Source organism: Pteropus alecto, unplaced genomic scaffold (assembly GCF_000325575.1).
Source record: "Pteropus alecto unplaced genomic scaffold, ASM32557v1 scaffold78, whole genome shotgun sequence".
Taxonomy (NCBI): Eukaryota; Metazoa; Chordata; class Mammalia; order Chiroptera; family Pteropodidae; genus Pteropus; species Pteropus alecto.
In genome coordinates, this window is record NW_006443124.1 from 11941356 (window position 1) to 11959739 (window position 18384).

The following is an 18384-nucleotide window of genomic DNA, read 5'->3' on the forward strand; positions in this document are numbered from 1 at the left end:
CAAGTAATGGTTTCAAGTGTAAATATGTTTTTAATCCGATTAGCTTAACATTTAGCTAAAAGTATGCATTAAGATCCTAGAATGTTCTTGGATAGAATATTTTATGTATCCTCAAAGTCTACTTGAGAGAAGTAATAGTACTTCTTTCTAGGACCTTTTCTGTTTATTTCAGTCTTTTCCAGGGGCTGGAACGTTGTGAACTTTGATTCTTGAGTTAAAGCACTTGTCTTTCCTTTAATTTCCAGTCCTGTGCCACATAACAATGTTTCGGTCAGTGGTGGACCACTGATTCAACGGTGGCCCCATAAGATTTTAATGGATTATAAGCAAAAAAGTTTATTTGCGATGTTGAAAAGCTGGACTCAGTTAAGATGTTGAATTTATTGCTAGCTCTGGGTGGTTTAAGGAGACTCAGCATACTGGTCATCCACCCTGTGCCCACCCAGAGTTGGCTGAGGGCTGGAGTTGGCCAGGGTGAAAGGGGTCAGGCCTGGGGAGGAGGGCAGCCCTACAGCCTGCCCCTCCCCGCCTCACACACACATTCCTGTGCACACACTCACCGCTTGTCCCTCCTGCTCCCGTCCCTTCCTCTCTCTTTCGCTCCCCTCTCCTGTCTGTTATTTCCCTTCTCAAGCTTTATATCCTGGATCTCTTTCCATCTCTGTTGCCCGTCTCTCCCATTCTCCCTCTTCCCTCTTTCCTTTCCTTCCTCCCTCCCTTCTCCTGATGACTACTCTCTCTCCAATGGTGCTTCCGTCCACAGCCCTCCCCTAACGCGTGACTATACTTTTAAGTAACCTGAGGCACACATTCATCCCCCACCTATTTTTTTTTTAGCTTCTTTGTGGGAACTAAACGTGTTCCTAAAAATCCCGGCGCTCCAGTTCCTACCTCTGGCCATGCGATTCCTTAATTCAGAGCTCTCCTGCCAACCTCTCCAGAATCCTGGCACCACGTTTCCACTGGGGTCTTCTTCTGACACCTCGACTGGCTCTTCCCTACCACATTTTCTTCATTGGTCTTTAATGTTTCTGCTAAGAATATCATCTGTGTCCTAATCAAAATCTGTTATCTTTGACGACTTTTTTTTTTAACTCCCACTGAAATAATTGCAAAAACAATTACAACGTTACTCCTCTACTTAAAAAGCTTCAATGCTTCACCATTTACCTCATTTACACTCTTTATTTTAAATTTATATTCAAATACCAAGCCTTTCCTTCCTAACCACAATTTGCAAATCCGGTTTTATAACCTACTATTCTCTGTTTACACATTGTAGATTCTGGTCCATGACTGATACATATGGCTGTTCCCTGAACGTTTTTGCCTTGTCCTAGCTCTGTGTTTGGTAATGTTGTTCTGCCTGCAGCTCCACCTAGATGACGTTTTTGTATTGTGTCTCATATCTGGGAACTGCTGTGGAGCAGTTTTTCTGAGGGTCATATTTCTTTTTCGATTTTGTTTTTAGTGTAGTTACATGTACACTTGACATTTTTCATCATCATAGTAAATTTGTGGAAGGCAGAGTTTGTTTCTTACTTGTATATACAATGCTGAATTAAGCACAGTTTTGGCATTTAGGAAGCAATCTAGAAACTTTTAGTAAAATAATGTTTGTAAGTAGAAGCCAGTATTGCTTGCAGGGCTCACTACTAACTACAGCTTGATCATCTGGGGCAGGGGATGGCTTTACTTTGCCCGCCTACCCTGTCGTAGAGGTTATGGAATAGGCCAGCCTGGACAGCACTGCTGAGGATTAATTTCACAGGATTCTTGCCCTGACCAGAAAGACAAAGAAGAAACATAAGGACTAAGTGGTCCTTGAAAAAGATTGAACGAAATATTAAAAGTGGGAATGCAGAAAAAAATGAAGTACCGAAAGCCTAAGATTCTGGCTTAATATTTGCTCTAAGTTTGAAAATACGGTTTTTGTAAGTTTGTATAACTTTTTCATTTTAACCTGTAGTTCCTCTTATTGTAGCTTCATGTTTATCTGGATGCAAACAGGAAAAGGATATCCTCTGGTGGTTTATTTAGGGAAGGCCAAGTCATCAGAAAATCACCTCAGACTGTCTGTTTCACCAAATTATGTTTACACATAAACATAGAGACACATTCATACTGCGGGAAAGGAAAAACAAAAGAAGTTTAATATTTGTCTTACTAGCTCTTTCACCAATATACTTTTTTGTTTTTACTTAATTCCTTTCTCATAGTCTTCTTGATGATCTGTTATATTCCAAGTGCCAGAATAAAGTAGTCAAAAGGCCAGGGCTCTGATCTGTTGTGTACCCTACCTTAATGAATATAGTATATCTTTTGAACTACATTTTTTGTAGCAACTTTTTGATATCATGCAATCCTCTGAGGCTCTTAAATATTATTTTGGGGGGGCTTTTTTCCTCTCTGCTTCAGTGTGAGTAGTTTTTCTTGCCCTTCTTCAAGTGTACTCTTCTTATAGTTTACATTTTTTTATTGAGATTTGCCATTTTCTCCCTAATTGTTTGTATATTCTTTTAAATTCTTGAACTTATTGATAATGAATGTCAAAAGTTCATGTCTTCTGATTCCATCAATTCTGTCATTCCTGGGTGTCTTTATACTAATCGATTTTTCTCCTAGTTATGGATCACATGTCCCCGCTTCTTCACCAGTCTTTTAAGTTTTGTATTGTATGCTGGACATTGTGGATAAATTTTGAAATTCTTATCTGGTTATTAGGGAGTTAAACTTTATGCCCAGGAACTGCAGAGAGGGAGGGATATTTATTAAGGAGGGATAGTTTTGATTACTGTATGACATTATAACATCAAATGATAAGTGATCAAGATTTCTTTCTGTAGGCTACAGAAAGTGAGGTAGGAGATGTAGATTTAACACGTCTTCCTGAAGGACCTGTTGATTCTGAAGATGAAGAAGAAGAAGATGAAGAGATTGATCGAACAGATCCACTGCAGGGGCGAGATCTTGTTCGAGAATGTCTTGAAAAAGAACCTGCAGACAAAACTGATGATGACATTGGTAAGAAATACATCTGTTCACTTTAAGAATTTTATAGTTTAATTTAGATACAGTTATCTATTGCTGCATAACAAATTGCCCCCAACATTTAGTGATTTAAAACAACACACGTTTATTTTTTCATACTTTTTGTGTGTCAGGAATTCAGGAGTGGCTTAGCTAAGTGGTTCTAGCTCAGTATCATGAGACTGCAATCAGAATGTTGGCAGTCATCTGAGGCTTGGCTGGGCTAAGCTAGATCACCTGCATCCAAGGCTCACATGGCTTTTGGTCCAAGACCTCTGTTCCTTACCATGTGGGCCTCTCCAGAGACTGCTTAAATGTCCTCACAACATGGCAGCCAGCTTCCCCCAAACAATCCAAAGGAGAATAAGACAGATGCCTCAATGTCTTTTATGATCTGGCTTCAGGAGTGACATATCACTTCTTCCAACTTCCATTTGTCATGCACAACACCCCTCATACAATATGAGAGGGGACTGTACAAGGACATAAATATCAGGAGGCAGGGATCATTTAGGGCCATCTTTGAGGTTCGTTGCCTCAATTCAGGAGCTTGTTTGGAGGGCCTAGCAGGGAAGAATAGCTACTCATTATGCCCTTGACAACAGAATGGTCCTTCTGTATGGGTGAGGGTCCTCCTCAACCAAGCACACAGCTTTGGAAGGGATGCTCATGGAGCTGTGAGGGAGAAGGGGACACCCACCTAGCCAGCCAGATCAACTGAATCCTGGCAATCAGTAGGGTGACAGATGTCACAGCCAGATCACCCTCACATCCTGGCTGCTTAGATTTGTTAAAAAAAACTTTGATTCCATTACAGTAATGTCCCCTTCATGTCCATAAGACAGTTAAAACATAGTGCATCAGTGTTTAATGCCTACAAATTAGCTTTTTAAATTTCTTTTGTTATCAAAAATATTTTTGCTTCTCTAGCTTGCAAAAAATGTTTCTGTATATAATTTTTGGTTAAAACTATAAATTTTCTTTTATGTAACTTATTTACAGAAGTAGTTACAATACTTTGGGAGGTTGAATAATACCAAAGTTACTAATGTTATCTTTAAGGACAAAGAGTACTTAGTACCATTACATGTTGTTATGATTCAGGTAAGATTTTACCCTAGATTTCTCTTTTATAATAGTCATATTGCTGTCCTTCAAATTGGAAGTTGCTGCTGCTGCTACTACTACTAATTATAACCTATGTGAGTAGAGATCAGTACATTTGAGCCACTCTAATGACAGAATATAGTTAAGTGACCCACAGTTTAGATTCCTGTCGTGAACATTATCTGGACAGAAGCTGAACGCGCATTTTTAATGATAAAGAATTGTATACTATGCTATTTTCACAAAGCTTTGAGAAACTGAAATATAATTAACTCCCAATTATCTGTAGGTGGATAACACCTTATAGTTATTTCTATTTCAGCCCTTAGTTGACTGCTTATATGTGTTTCTCCCTTATATTTATCTTTATACTTGTGTATCTATACCAGGGAATGGCTCAAGGCAGGCACTCATAAACATTTGTTGGTTAATTAATGAGTGAGTTGCCTGTGTTACTAGAATTTCACATTGGTTATCTGTAATTATTGGAATTTGTTAATAATATATTTTTTAAAAACTCTAGCCCAATAAGAACTATACAACTTTTTTACTAATCTATTAGATCAAAGGACATCATCCTAGTTAACCTCCATGGATTGGCATCTTAGCTAGAAAAATTAGATAAATGCTCCAGCCTCATCTGAATCTGCAGTTTCCTGGTTCTGCGTGTAGGTTGTGAGTTCTTATATCCTATAATATGCCTATTTTTTCTTGTGAGTTTGAATATATATATAAACCAAGTAACTGATTTTTTTTTTTAAACCAACAGTCATCTTGCGTCTTAGTTTCTCTGCTTCAGCAGCATAAATTCATAAGTTGATTAGGAAATTGGGTATTGAATTCCAGATTTTATTATATCTTTAAAGTGTAGTCCTTGATGGTGTCTATACTACAATTTCTGTTTTTTAATAGAACAGTTACTGGAATTTATGCACCAGCTCCCTGCTTTTGCAAATATGACCATGTCTGTAAGGAGAGAACTCTGCTCAGTGATGATTTTTGAAGTGGTAGAGCAGGCTGGAGCTATTATTCTTGAAGATGGACAAGAGGTAGGTTAGCAAATAAATGTTATACATTATTTAGTATGAGAGTTAATTTTTAGAATAATTTAATTTCCATAAATTTGTGTAAATCCTGACTTAAAATTTATACAATATTTTAAATGAATGCTGAGTTTGGGGTAGTTAAAATTTCTTAAGAGGTAAGTTTTTATTTTTGTTTTTGTTTTATGTACTTTGTCTTAATTTTGATTTCCTAGCAATGGACCTTCCACAGAATAAACATTTAATAGATAATATTCATTGAACCATGTTTGTTTTTCCTTCTTAAATTAAGTTGTAAGACTTTTTATAAATTCTTCATTCTATTTGTATAGTTATATCATTATTGTTTAAAATGCTTGTCAAGTATTTACTCAACTTTCCTTATCCCTTTTGTATATTATATATTATTAAAAAAGAATGAGAGATCTATGCCTCCTAGTGGACTGCCGACATTTGAGGCATTTATGTGGTAATTCTGTGTTCAGAAATGCTTGATGACAGCTTGTAGACAGGTGGAAGGAGAATGTAGAGGAATTAAAAGGTGATATTGCTGTTTGGAAGTACGTCACTTTTTTTTTTTATTAGACTGATAAAAATTAATGCTGAGATGTCAGGGAACATTGCCATATACTGCTAATAGCGTTTCTGGAAAGTCGTTTAGGTATTTTTAATATGGGCCTCAAAGTATTAACAGTTTCTAACTTCTTATTCCACTTAAGAGTGTTTTTTCCTCAGATTATAAGATAAAACTCAAAGAGTTATGCCAAAAGATGTTCATTGCAGCATATTTACAATAGTAAAAATTGGAAATGACCAAAATACAGTCCAGTTATAAGTGGTGGTTAACTAAATTATTTTACAGCCACAGGATTAAATATTATGTAGGTATTCCAGTTATTTTAAGGTTTGTTGGAAATTCTTTAAGGACTGAAATCTTATCCCTAGCTTTCTTTACATGTTTTCTCCCCATGTTCTAGAAAACATCTGGCACATAGGATATGCACCAAAAAAAAACCTCGATGAACACACGAATTTAGTATTAATTTTTTAAAAGGGAGGATAGTCTAAATATTTCAATTAAATATAAAAACATAAACATAGGAGAGAAATAAACTTTTAACAACTGTGTAAATAGTGAAAATTTGAGGAACTTTTCTTTTTCACAGATTTTTCTGATCTCTTAATTTTCCACAATTCTACCAGCAAAAATTTGTTTAACCTTCATGTCCATAAAATATGCCATTCATTTTATTGGGGGAGTAATTCTATCCAAAAATATTGTCTACAGCTATGACTTAAAAGTGTCTGTACAGTGTATAGCTTTTATTTTTTAAAATCACAGGTAGGGCATATATATGAATTATAAATATAAATATATAAATAACAATTTTGTATTAAAAGTTTTGAGGTTTGTGGTAGGCTAATAAGTATAGTCCCTGTGAAGGAATGTTTATGGCTCATGTCAATATGTGAATGCAAAGATAATTTGATGTTTTGATGTATATATGTGATATTTATCTTGAGCATTGCAATCTCACCTCCCAAGGAAATTCAGTGGTAATGTTTGTCATGACTTTGTTGCATTTTAAAGTTATTTCCTATAATTTATTTTCATAACATAATTAAAAACTTATTGTCTATATATTAAAAAATACTGCAAAAATATTAGGTACTAAGTAGATACAGAGAGTATAGCGATGGAAAAACCAGACACAATATCTGCCCTCGAGTAATTTATGTATCCATGTATACCTCAATGAGTGTGTTTTATTTTTGAAATAACCAAAAACACACTTTTGAAAAAATATGTCTTACTGCCACTGATTGTCCTTCAGAACTGATAATTCAGATTTCCCTTAAATTATATTAAAACTGTTATAAGTTCAGGCTAATAAGAGGGATACTAAATGAGAATAAGTGGTCTTTCATTGCTACACAGAAGGCCTTTAGAATATGTCTCCTTGGAGTATTAAATGCCTCTGTATAAATGAAGGCAGTGTTAACATTAGGAGAAATTTTGAATACTGTGTTTATTAGATATGCTTTAAAATTTGAGCTTTTAGTAGTCATTCGGAATTAATCACTAGCTACCTTTTATTTTATTTTTATTTTATTTTTATTTTATTTTATTATTTATTTATTTACTATTTATTTATTAGACAAACCCTTCCTTGACTTCACAGATTGCAAGGAACTTGTCATCTTACAATTCCTTATTTTTTTATTTTTTTTATTTTTTTTTTATTTTATTTTATTTTATTTTATTTTAGAGTGCTTGCTATGTGCCAGGCACTGTTCTAAGCGCTTAGTATGTATAAACTCATTTAATTAACACAAAAGTTCTATTATAGGTACTATTATGCCCATTTTAGCAATAGAGAAACTGAAGCCCAGAGAGGTTCAATAACATAGCCCAAAGTTAGTAGTCAGTGTCAGGGTCTGGTTTCAAATTTCAGGAGCTTATCATCCTAATCCATTGCATCATTTAGTCAATAACGAAAGTCCCTGAATTCATTTGATGACTAAAAAAAGAAAGAGTACAGTAAACGTCGGTGATTTGCATAGACCGACACAGGGTGTTACTGACAGGGTATTTAGTAATGTAATCTTTTTCTTTTTTAAATTGTACAAGTTCTATTTATTGATTATTTTTTCAAAGTTAACATATAACTTTTTCATAAGAGTCTTAAAACCTGTCTTTTTTTCTATAGCTTGACTCGTGGTATGTTATTTTAAATGGCACTGTAGAAATCAGTCATTCAGATGGAAAAGTTGAAAATCTCTTTATGGGAAATAGTTTTGGGATTACTCCCACTCTGGATAAGCAGTACATGCGTGGAGTTGTTAGGACTAAAGTAGACGATTGTCAGGTAAGCTTATTTCTTTGGTCATGTACTCTCGTCTGTTGATTTAAAATGCCTGAGCCTGTTTTCCCCTCCTTAAAATAAAATAGCTTCATTTGAAAATTATGAGTTTCAAAAGTTCACAATTAATAAAGGAAACTAGATTTTATATCTAACTCAAATGTTTGCAGTTGAACAAACCGTAAACTTGTAAAAGAGAACATACCAAATAAATGTTGGTTTGTTAACTTTCTATCTGATATTAGCCAGCTCATTCCTTTTTTTTACATAAAGGAAAGAAATAGGAACTTCTGAGTTGTTTCGAACTTACTCCCGCTTCATGTTTTCTTTGCAGAGTGTCAGTTTTGAGAGGAGTGGCTGTTCACTTCTCCTTTTAGAGCAGAATTGAAATTCAAAAACTTCTTTGGTCTCTTTCTGTGTGAATTATTTATTTCACCTTGATTTTTGTTAAGGATTAAAGGAATTGAATAAAGAGAACTGATGCCACTTGATTTCTTACCTTTCTGCTCTGCCTTGGTGCATAGTGATATATTTATGTATTATAGGTTTATTAATTGTCCCCATGTTGTTCTCGGACAGTTCGTCTGCATAGCCCAGCAGGATTACTGGAGAATTTTAAATCATGTGGAAAAAAATACCCATAAAGTTGAAGAAGAGGGAGAAATTGTTATGGTGCATGAGCACCGTGAACTAGATCGGAGCGGAACTAGGAAAGGACACATTGTAATCAAGGTGGGTGTTTTTACTTGTTATTCTAGTGACTGGTAGAATAAAGCTTTCATCTTAATTAAATGGTTTCGAACCACTTTTTGAGTAGTGCAAGATAATTTACTGACTTTGAAATCTAATTTAAATAAATGTATCAGTTCTTTTGCCTTTTTCTAAGTTGGTTTTTACACATTTTAATGATGAAGGATGACATTGCCATTTAATATCGGTATGGAGAGGATACTTTTTTAGAATCTACTGGTCAGAGTTTTCCTTTTTAGATTTATTTTATGATCCATTGATAACTGAAGTTAATTTCATCAAAAATAACAATATGTAGAAACAAAACAGAAAGTGAAATAACCAACCATAAGGGCATAAGGAATCCTATGAAGATGCAGTGTTACTGGATCGCTGTGACACTGAAATAGGTATTAACTTCTCTGAACTTTAGTTGTTGTATTTGAAAGTGGGGATGGTACAGCAAGGCTTTATTAGGGCCAAATGAGGTAAATCAAAAGCATTAGCACATTGTAGAGTCTGAATATTGATGTCCATACTGTTTTCTCTAACTCCCTCTGTCCTCTACTCTTTGCCACCCCATCCCCTCACTCTCTTGTCTTTAAAGACCTCTAGATGTAAAATAGAGCAATTATAATTGTAAGAGAAAATAAACACATGACTATTTCTCTTTTCAAGTTAGTCTTGGTTGCAAAATAAGTAATGTTATTCATTACAAATGTAGCCACTTCTTTAATAATATGAGGGACTGATGTCAGATTGGTCTTTCCTCAGGAGTCAGGCATTCTTCAGTGCTGTCTTTTTTTTTTCCTAAACTGATAAGCATAATCTTTGTATGTAGAAAAGATGAACATATAGGTGGACTGCCATATACTTTTTATGGGAGCTCGTGTTTTTTAACATTTTATTTTTAAATAGTTACAAGCTTACAGAAAAGTTACAAGAACAGTATAGAGAGCTCCCTGCCTCAGATTCCCAAACTGTTAACATTTCTTTGCATTTTCTTTGTTATCAGCAGTCTTTTTCTGAACCAGTTGAGAGCAATCTGTAAATGTGATTTTTATCACTCCTAAATATCCCATTGTGTATTTCCTAAAAACACCACTCTCCTACGTAAATACCATAGAACTTTTCAAGTTAGGAAATGAACATTGTAAAGTAAAACCATTCAGCTCACGTACCTATTTAAATTTTTGCTAACTGTCCCAATAATGGCTCTTTCCTTTTTGGTCCAGAATCTCATCCAGGAACACAGTAGGGTTTAGTTGTCATTTCACTTTACTCTGCTCTAGGAACATTCTTTCCCTGTTCATATTCTCAGTAGTTGTAAAGAATACAGACCTTACATTCTGTAGTATGACCCTCAGCCTGAATCTTTTCAGTGCTTCCTTGTGACCAGACTCAAGTTACGCTTTCCCATCAGGAATTCTATAAGCAATGATGTGCTCTTCTCATGTCTGGGAGCACAGAATGCCAACCTGTCCCACCACTGGTGAAGTTAACCGTAATCACCTTTCTGTCAAGTTTCTTCACTGTAAAGTCACTATTTTCCTCTTTGTCATTCAGTATGTGGAGGAGAGATGTTCCGGGGTCCTGGCAGTATGTTCTGCAAACATCTTTCATTGACTGCTGCTGCCTAAAGTGGTGATTTTGTATTTCCATTATTTCTTCTACATTTATTGTCATTCTATAAGAGAGAGCAGTCTCGTCTCATCCATTAATTTAACTGTATTGGTATGGGCTTGTGTTGTATTCCCTTACTATCAGTGTTTTTTTGATGGTCAAATTGTCCCAGATATGGCTAGTAGGACCCTCTTAAGGCTGACTCCTGTATCCATTTGACATTCCCATCACTTGAGAGTTTCCTTACTATCTGTCAAAACAGGATGTTCCAGTTTTGTCTTATACTTTTCCTGTTCCAGCTTTGGAATCAGCCATTTCTCCAGATATCCCTGGATTTTTCTAGTGGGAAATAACATTTTGAAAACCAAAATCTGGACACTCACTCTCTTCGTTGCTACTGAGGTATCATTGTTTTTAGAGCCTCTCCTCAGACAGAGCTAGGAAAGACGTGTGTGTATTAAATATAAACACATATCTATAACTTTGTATATCCATCCATCTGTAACAATCATGAGTTCATACCAGTACTCCCAATTCCGGTGCTGTACAACAGAGGTTTTTTTAGCCTTTCCTTTCTATATTTGTAAATACCTTCTCCAACAGTGGCTCTTTTTATGCTCTGTATAGTTATTTATTTGATCATCATAACCAGTCTCTGCCATGTCAGTATAACCATACTAGCCATCTCCTTTACCTGCCAGTTCTTCACAGCCTGTCTCCCAGCATCCCACCTTGTTGGATGCTAATGAGCACCCTAGGGACATGCCTCTGCATGACTGTGGGACTCATCTTTAAATATGTGGCCTAGTCTCCACAGCTTTCCTGCCTTAGTGATTTAGCCAATCAGAACAATGGCCTCTCTTTACGTGTTGGTCAGTTCCACTCCTGGCTTAGTCATACATGATCTAACAACCAGGTATAAATGACCTCAGGCCCTTATTGACCTAAATGTTATGCCAAATTTGATTCTCTTAGAGTGTTTTGGAGGGTGGGAGAAGATTAGGGATGATGTATGGTTGCATTTTTCCTTAAATAGCTTATATAAAGAAGCTTACTTCTGACTTTCTTCTAGAGATATGATTTACATTGTTAGAAGTGGATACTTTAAAAAAAAAAAAAGTTCTTAGATAAGAACACTGTTAGTATTAGCTTATGTTTACCATACAGTAATTTTGACCAATTAGATTGTTTAGAGGAATGCAACAAATTGAAATTTGAGGTTATGGGAAGCAGTTAGTTTTTGTATTTGGCTCAGCAGCTTGTTTATTACTAAATTTGTTCTGTACCCACTTTTGAAAAGGCTTCCAAAGAAGTTTTTACGTTGATTTAGAAGTTCAAAGATGAGTAGTAGATAAATGTTGTTTGTTCCTTTTTATGAATTTGGAGAAAGGCAAGCAGTTAAAACTCTGAATTAATGTAAAACTATCTATAGAACTTCCGGTCCCTCTCAAGATGATGAATTAGCATGGAGAAACTAGAAGAGGAAAATTCTATTTGTGGCAAGTTACAACAATAAAACATGCTATCTTAAACTGGTGTGTTGTTTCTATAGCCTGAGGCAGAAGAGATTTTGGAGTATGATTAAATTTGGAGGAAAGTTTTTAGGGTGTGGTGGTTTTTTAAGTTTAACTTATCTCAGTCACTATGATATCCCCCCATTGCAGTTTAATTGGCAGTAACAGTCCACACCAGGAGTAAATCAGTGACGGTCAAAAGCACTGCTATGAAGAAATGCCAATAAAAACAGCTATGCTGAGTAAATTTTTATTCCTCTGCCTTTCTCTCTCTAAACCTCTGGGTGCTGATGGATTACAACTTACAGAGACTACCTGCTCCCTGTGCTAAGGGTTTTAAAGGTGAAACTCTGATTTGAGGATTTGTCTGATGAAGTGGCTACAGAAGGAAGTAATTAATAGGAGGTTTTTTTGAGCTATTTGTTTATTTTCTAATTTTTTTTATTCTTGGCTTTTTAGGCAACACCTGAGCGTCTCATCATGCATTTAATAGAAGAGCATTCCATTGTGGACCCAACTTATATAGAAGATTTTCTGTTAACCTATAGGACATTTCTTGAAAGTCCTTTGGATGTTGGGATCAAACTATTGGAATGGTTTAAAATTGACAGCTTAAGAGATAAGGTTTGTTTTATAAAGGGCATGAAAGTGATAATAACCTTTAAATTTTATTCATAAAACCTTTTGCTGTTGACAAATTGAATGTTTATTTTGATAAGATTTAATTCACCTAAAAAATGAGTCAGGATTGATGTATCTCAGTGTAGTTGCTTTTATGACCAAATAGCGTGTTAAAAGTGTATATGAGCCTTAAAAGAAAAACCGAAATAAGGCTGTAAATTCAGAAAATATGATAGTCATACGAGAGTATTTTTTAACTTTATCAAAATATTTAGTTGTTCTGAAGGAGATGAATAGAACATTTAAAAGTTGATTAATAGTTTAGAAAGAATATGCACCTTTTTTCAAGGCTCATATTGTTTGTAAGCCCCAAAATAGAATACATTGATTTTTCTTATTTACAGACTTCATATTTGTTTGGAAATAATTTGTCTTTTGACTTTAAGTTATATCTGCTGTGACTTATTTAACTACCTTTGAGAATTTTTTGCATTAATATTGTTTGCTATTTTAAATAGATTATCTTACCTTATTTTATGGGTATTTGTAAATATAATAGAAAGACTAGTAGCACCTTGAAAATGGGTAGGAAGTCAGTTATTATAAGGAAAATAAAAGTAGAGCCATAAGTGCTTGTTGTGTCTGAGTTATATTTTAAATGAAATAAGTTATATGCAGCCGGGCTGTGAAATTCTATTGTTTAGGAAACTCAAGTGTCCAAAACCACAGTCTTGCCTCCCTCCTCTCCCTGTATACATGGTTACTTTGGTGCTGAGGAAATAAAGGATGCTAAGAATGAACAAAGATTAAGAGACAGCTAGATAGCTGCATGCAATAGAATAAAGTTGGACCCTTACCTTACACCATATATAAAATTAGCTCAAATAGATCAGAGGCCTAAATATAACAGCTAAAACCATAAAACTCTTAGAAGAAAAGAATGTGTAAAAAATCATGACATTGGATTTGGCAATGGTTTCTTAGGTGTGATACCCTAAGTATAAACAACAAAGGGAAAACCGTAGGTCAACTCCATCAAAATTAAAACATTTTCTACATCAAAGGACACTATCAACAAAGTCGGGACAACACATAGGAGAATATTCTTGCAAATCATGTATCTGGTAAGGGTTTGGTATCTAGAATATAAAAACTCTTAATGACTCAACAACAAAAAAACAATTTAAAAATGGATAAAGGACTTGAATAGACATGTTTTTGAAGAGGATACTTAAATGGCCAACAAATTCATGAAAAAAGATGTTCAACATCATTAGTCACACGGAAATGCACATCCAGAATACAGTGAGATTCTGCTTCACATCCACTAGGATGGCTTTAAAAGAAAGAAAGGAACTAGCAAGTGTTGCCAAGGATATGGATATAGAGAAAATGGAATTCACATACATTGCTGTTAGTAATGTAAATGGTATAGCTGCTGTGGAAAATAGTTTGGTTGTTCTTCAAAAAGTTAAGCATAGATTTATCGTATAACCCAGTAATTCTGTTCCTAAGTATATATCCAAAAGAACTGAAAAAAGGTATGCAAACAAAAATACATACCGATGTACGTAGCAACACTATTGACAATAGCCAAAAGGTGGAAACAATTCAGGTATTCATCAGTTGATGAATGGATAAACAAAATGTGGTATAGCCATATAATGAAATATGCAGCCATAAAAAGGAATGAAATATTGATACATGCTGCAACATTTATGAATCTTGAAAACATTATGCTAAGAAGCCAGACACAGAAGGTCACATATTATATAAAATACCCAAAGTAGGCAAATACACAGAGACAAAAAAGCAAATTGATGGCTGCTAGAGGCGGAGGAGAGGGCAGAATGGGAGGTAACTGCTTGATCAAAATAAGATGTGAAAATGTTCTGGAATTAGGTAGGGGTGACTTGCAAACTACTGTAAATGTGCTAAATGCCACTGAATTATACATTTAAAGTGGTTTAAATGGTGGATTTTATGTGTATTCTACAGTTTTAAAAATATGTGACTTAAATTACATTGGTAGCTAGGCACATTATTCATTAACTTCCATTGTTTTTTAATTTTCTCTTAATCTATGACACAAAGTAAACAAATCAATTCATAACTGAAAATTCACAGTATCCATAAATGAGGGAAGTTTCAGATTTGTTTTTTAAAATAATTTTGGTTAAATATATTCTTAGCTATAGAAATACTTTTGATCTGTTTGCCTGCCCTTAGAAGCTTACTTTTTAAGATACTGTCTGAAATAACACATCCCATGTACTTTCTTAGATTTTAGCATACAGGCTTGTGTTTTCTTACTGAGGGTACAGAGCCTTAGCTCTCTCTGTTGCTTGTGTACCCAAGGAAATAAAAGCTCAAACTAAACCACATCTCTATTAGAATGAACCTTTTGTGTGCAGGAAAGGGGGCAGGGGGTTAGCCTTAAAAGGCAGTTTCCCCTCAGTTTTGGATGTGCTTTGGGAATCTACTTTTGTGAAAGAATGCCTCTCATAACAGTATGCTGCTCTATGTTTCCACAGGTAACTCGGATTGTATTATTATGGGTAAATAATCATTTTAATGATTTTGAAGGTGATCCTGCTATGACTCGATTTCTGGAAGAATTTGAAAAAAATCTGGAAGATACGGTAAAGCTCAAAATAATTTATTTTCTTTAGAATTTAGGGATTTTCCCCTACCCAACCCCACCCCAAGAGCAGCAATTCAGAAAAGCTTTCATTTTCTCCTGTCTTGAATGTCTGTCTGAGAACTTCCAAATCCATATTTTATTCCTTTTCTCATTCTCTGCCACTCCAAACCAAACATAAATCATGCCGCTTTCTGACTCCTACTAATGACAGTGTTATCTCCCAGTCACTCATGTTTATAAACTCTGGTGCCCATGTGGGCCCCTCTCTTCCTTGAATTCACTGGCCTAGATGTCCAGTCAATTGCTAAAGTCACCTAGGTCACATTTCTTGTGGTCTCTCTCTCAGCTGTTTCTTTCTCTCTAGTTTTGGGCCTCATTTCCTGATACCTAATCTGTTATAATAGCCTGCTAATTTTAGTTCTAGTTTCTCTTCTGGTCCGTTCTGTGTGGCCAAAAGATTGTTTTTAAATCATAAATGAAATGAATATTACTCTTTGTCAATAAACCAAAGTATTTTCTACCAAAGTAATTCGTCATGCATATATTCAGGTCCTTCATCTACATTTTCAGCCATTTTTCTATGCATCCTTGATTATAACCAACCAGATTATTTTTTATTCTTTGCTAGTTCTCTCAAGCTGGAATTCTCTTTTTCCAGTCTTGCTCTTTGGTACTCTATGCAACCTTAAAGCCTCTCTTGTATATCAGATCTACTTTAGATTTTGTAATTCTCCTTCCTGCATGTGATTTCATTTGTTCTAAATAAACAACACCAAAAGTAATCCCCTCAAAGTCCTCTTAACTTTCACAGCAGCTGTTTATAATTCTGTTTTATTCTCCCTGTTTGATATAAAACTTTGAACTGTAACTGGATTGTCTGCTCCAAGCAGCTTGAAATTTTAGGACGTAAATAATCAGCTCAGGAGTCAAATTGCCTAAACTAACATTCAGACTCCACCACTAGAAGTTGCCCAACCTTTTGTGCCTCACTCAGTTGTCTTATTTCATATGTGGTAGTCCCTCGTTTATTGGAATTGCTATGAGAATTATAATGAGCTAATGAATGTAACAATCTGAGAACAAAACCTGACATATAGCAAATGCTCAAGAATTATTATTACTCTTAGAGTATAAGTGGATTGAGTTGCATAAAGAAAGGTCAGATGGCAGATTTTTGTCCCTTTTCCTGCATCTTGGTTCCTGTGGCCTTTTCAGCAGCACATGTGCTTTATGCAAAATGGGGAGAATGAATGGAACTGGGGAACTTGATTATGAGGCCATAGAAGCTCACCACCATCACTTGGGTCTTCCAGGGCTGACTGTAGATATTTAAGGTGCTAATGAACAAGTGGAAGCTGCCTTATAGTTGTGAATTTATTTTTTACTAATAGTCGGTCATCAGGTATTTATTGAATTTTTTTTTTATATTCCAAGGTATTAAATAGGGTCAGAACAGCTGTAAGACTTGGTTCCTACCCTGGAAAAACTTTAGCATCTTATTTTGGACTGGAAATTTATACATATTGCACTATTTGAGAATAGTTGAATATTAAACTGGTCTTAGAACCTGGAAGTTAGAATATTACTAAGTTTAAGGAAGATCTAAATTAATGTAGGAGTAATAGGAGTAACATTCCTGGACTCTGTCTTTGAATATTAGACAGTATTTGGGAAAATGGTTCCAATCCTTTAAAGTTGTAGATAAAGATTTTAAAAGATTCTGGTTTTATATAACAGCCAGGAGATATGCAAGAGAGTAGTAGAGTATATATTACGAAGGTTCAGGAATGAGAAGTAATTTTTTTTGTCATCCCTCTCTAAATGAGACATGACTTTGAAATCTTTCTAACCTGTGATTATCTGGAAGTTTCTAAAAGTCATATTAAGAGATACTCTTGAGAGTGCTCTGGGATGGAAGTTTTCCCTTCTTCAGTTTTATTTATCCTGGCTTATATGTTCTTTACTTTGTATTTCAAATTTACCTCTAATTCTAAAAGTTTTAGCTGATTTTTTTAAAAGCCTATAAGAGTAGACACATTCTTTTGTATACATCTTACCCTTTTCTACTTTCTAGAAAATGAATGGTCATCTCCGGTTATTGAATATTGCATGCGCTGCAAAGGCCAAGTGGAGACAGGTGGTGCTGCAGAAGGCTTCCCGGGAATCACCTCTGCATTTCAGCCTTAATGGGGGAAGTGAGAAGGGATTTGGTATTTTTGTCGAAGGAGTAGAACCTGCTAGCAAAGCTGCTGATGCAGGACTGAAACGTGGTGATCAGGTAAGTAAATAACCAGCCACTTAAATGAAAGCCTTCTTATAAGTAACATGTCTGCTACTTTTTTTCTTATCTGATATTTCTTCAAGTAAGCATGATCAATTTAAGGAAATACTGTTTGAGCTTCTTGGTTAGACGTGGTATTTTAAAAGTTTATTTTAAAAATATATATGTTGTATAGCTATTACTTTTAATGTAAAGTTTGGCCAGAAACAGCATGGTCTAGGCACTATCAGCATGACCTTTTTTGAATGGTCCTACCCATTCTCCAAAGATTAAGAAGCTATATATTGGGAAACTTCAGAATATTCCAGAAAGATGAATATGTGAATTAGCTTCGAAGGAGCAAGCACTTCCACTCATAGTACTCTAAAATGTAGGTGGCCTAAGATTACCATAAATAATAATTTGAGCTTAAATAATGTTCATATGATAACAGAACTATATCCATAAGCAGAGTGAGCCAGGTAAGGAACTAGGAAAAAGGAGATACTGGAAGGAAGTTGGTAGGGGTTTATTCTCTCCTTATAGACATTAGGTAACTATAAAGCAGTGTATTTCAGAATGTGATTACTGACAACCTTATTACTAAAAAATGCAATTCTTAGGTTTACATCAGTTCTATTAAACACATTAATCGTGTTCTCCAGAGAGGAAGTCAGGGAATCTATATTTCTAACAAAGCTCTCTAGATGATTCTCACACATGCCAAAGAGTGGTTTCCTAAATCTAGCTGAATCTCTTGGGAAGCTTGCTTTTTCCCATTCAGAAATTTTTGTTTGTTCTTTCATTCATTTAGAATGTAGTTTTATTTTACTTATAATTGAACCATACTGCTTTTTAAAAAAATATTAAGGCATTCAGTTAGAAGTTCTAAACTTCAGAACAGTGTTTCTCCACCAGGGGTGATTTTGCCCCTCCCACCCCCCCCCAC

The 18384-nt window shown here is 35.1% G+C and overlaps 1 protein-coding gene across 4 annotated transcripts in view; it reads left to right on the forward strand.

The window, feature by feature from the left end:
* RAPGEF6 (Rap guanine nucleotide exchange factor 6) overlaps positions 1 to 18384 on the forward strand; it is a 152130-nt gene that overhangs the window by 77497 nt on the left and 56249 nt on the right. For all 4 annotated transcript variants that reach the window (XM_015598101.2, XM_015598099.2, XM_015598100.2 and 1 more), the window contains 7 exons: positions 2847 to 3024; positions 5050 to 5186; positions 7892 to 8050; positions 8624 to 8776; positions 12370 to 12534; positions 15066 to 15173; positions 17250 to 17453. In XM_015598101.2, the coding sequence (XP_015453587.1) occupies positions 2847 to 3024; positions 5050 to 5186; positions 7892 to 8050; positions 8624 to 8776; positions 12370 to 12534; positions 15066 to 15173; positions 17250 to 17453 (1104 nt within the window). The remainder of the gene's footprint in view (positions 1 to 2846; positions 3025 to 5049; positions 5187 to 7891; positions 8051 to 8623; positions 8777 to 12369; positions 12535 to 15065; positions 15174 to 17249; positions 17454 to 18384) is intronic.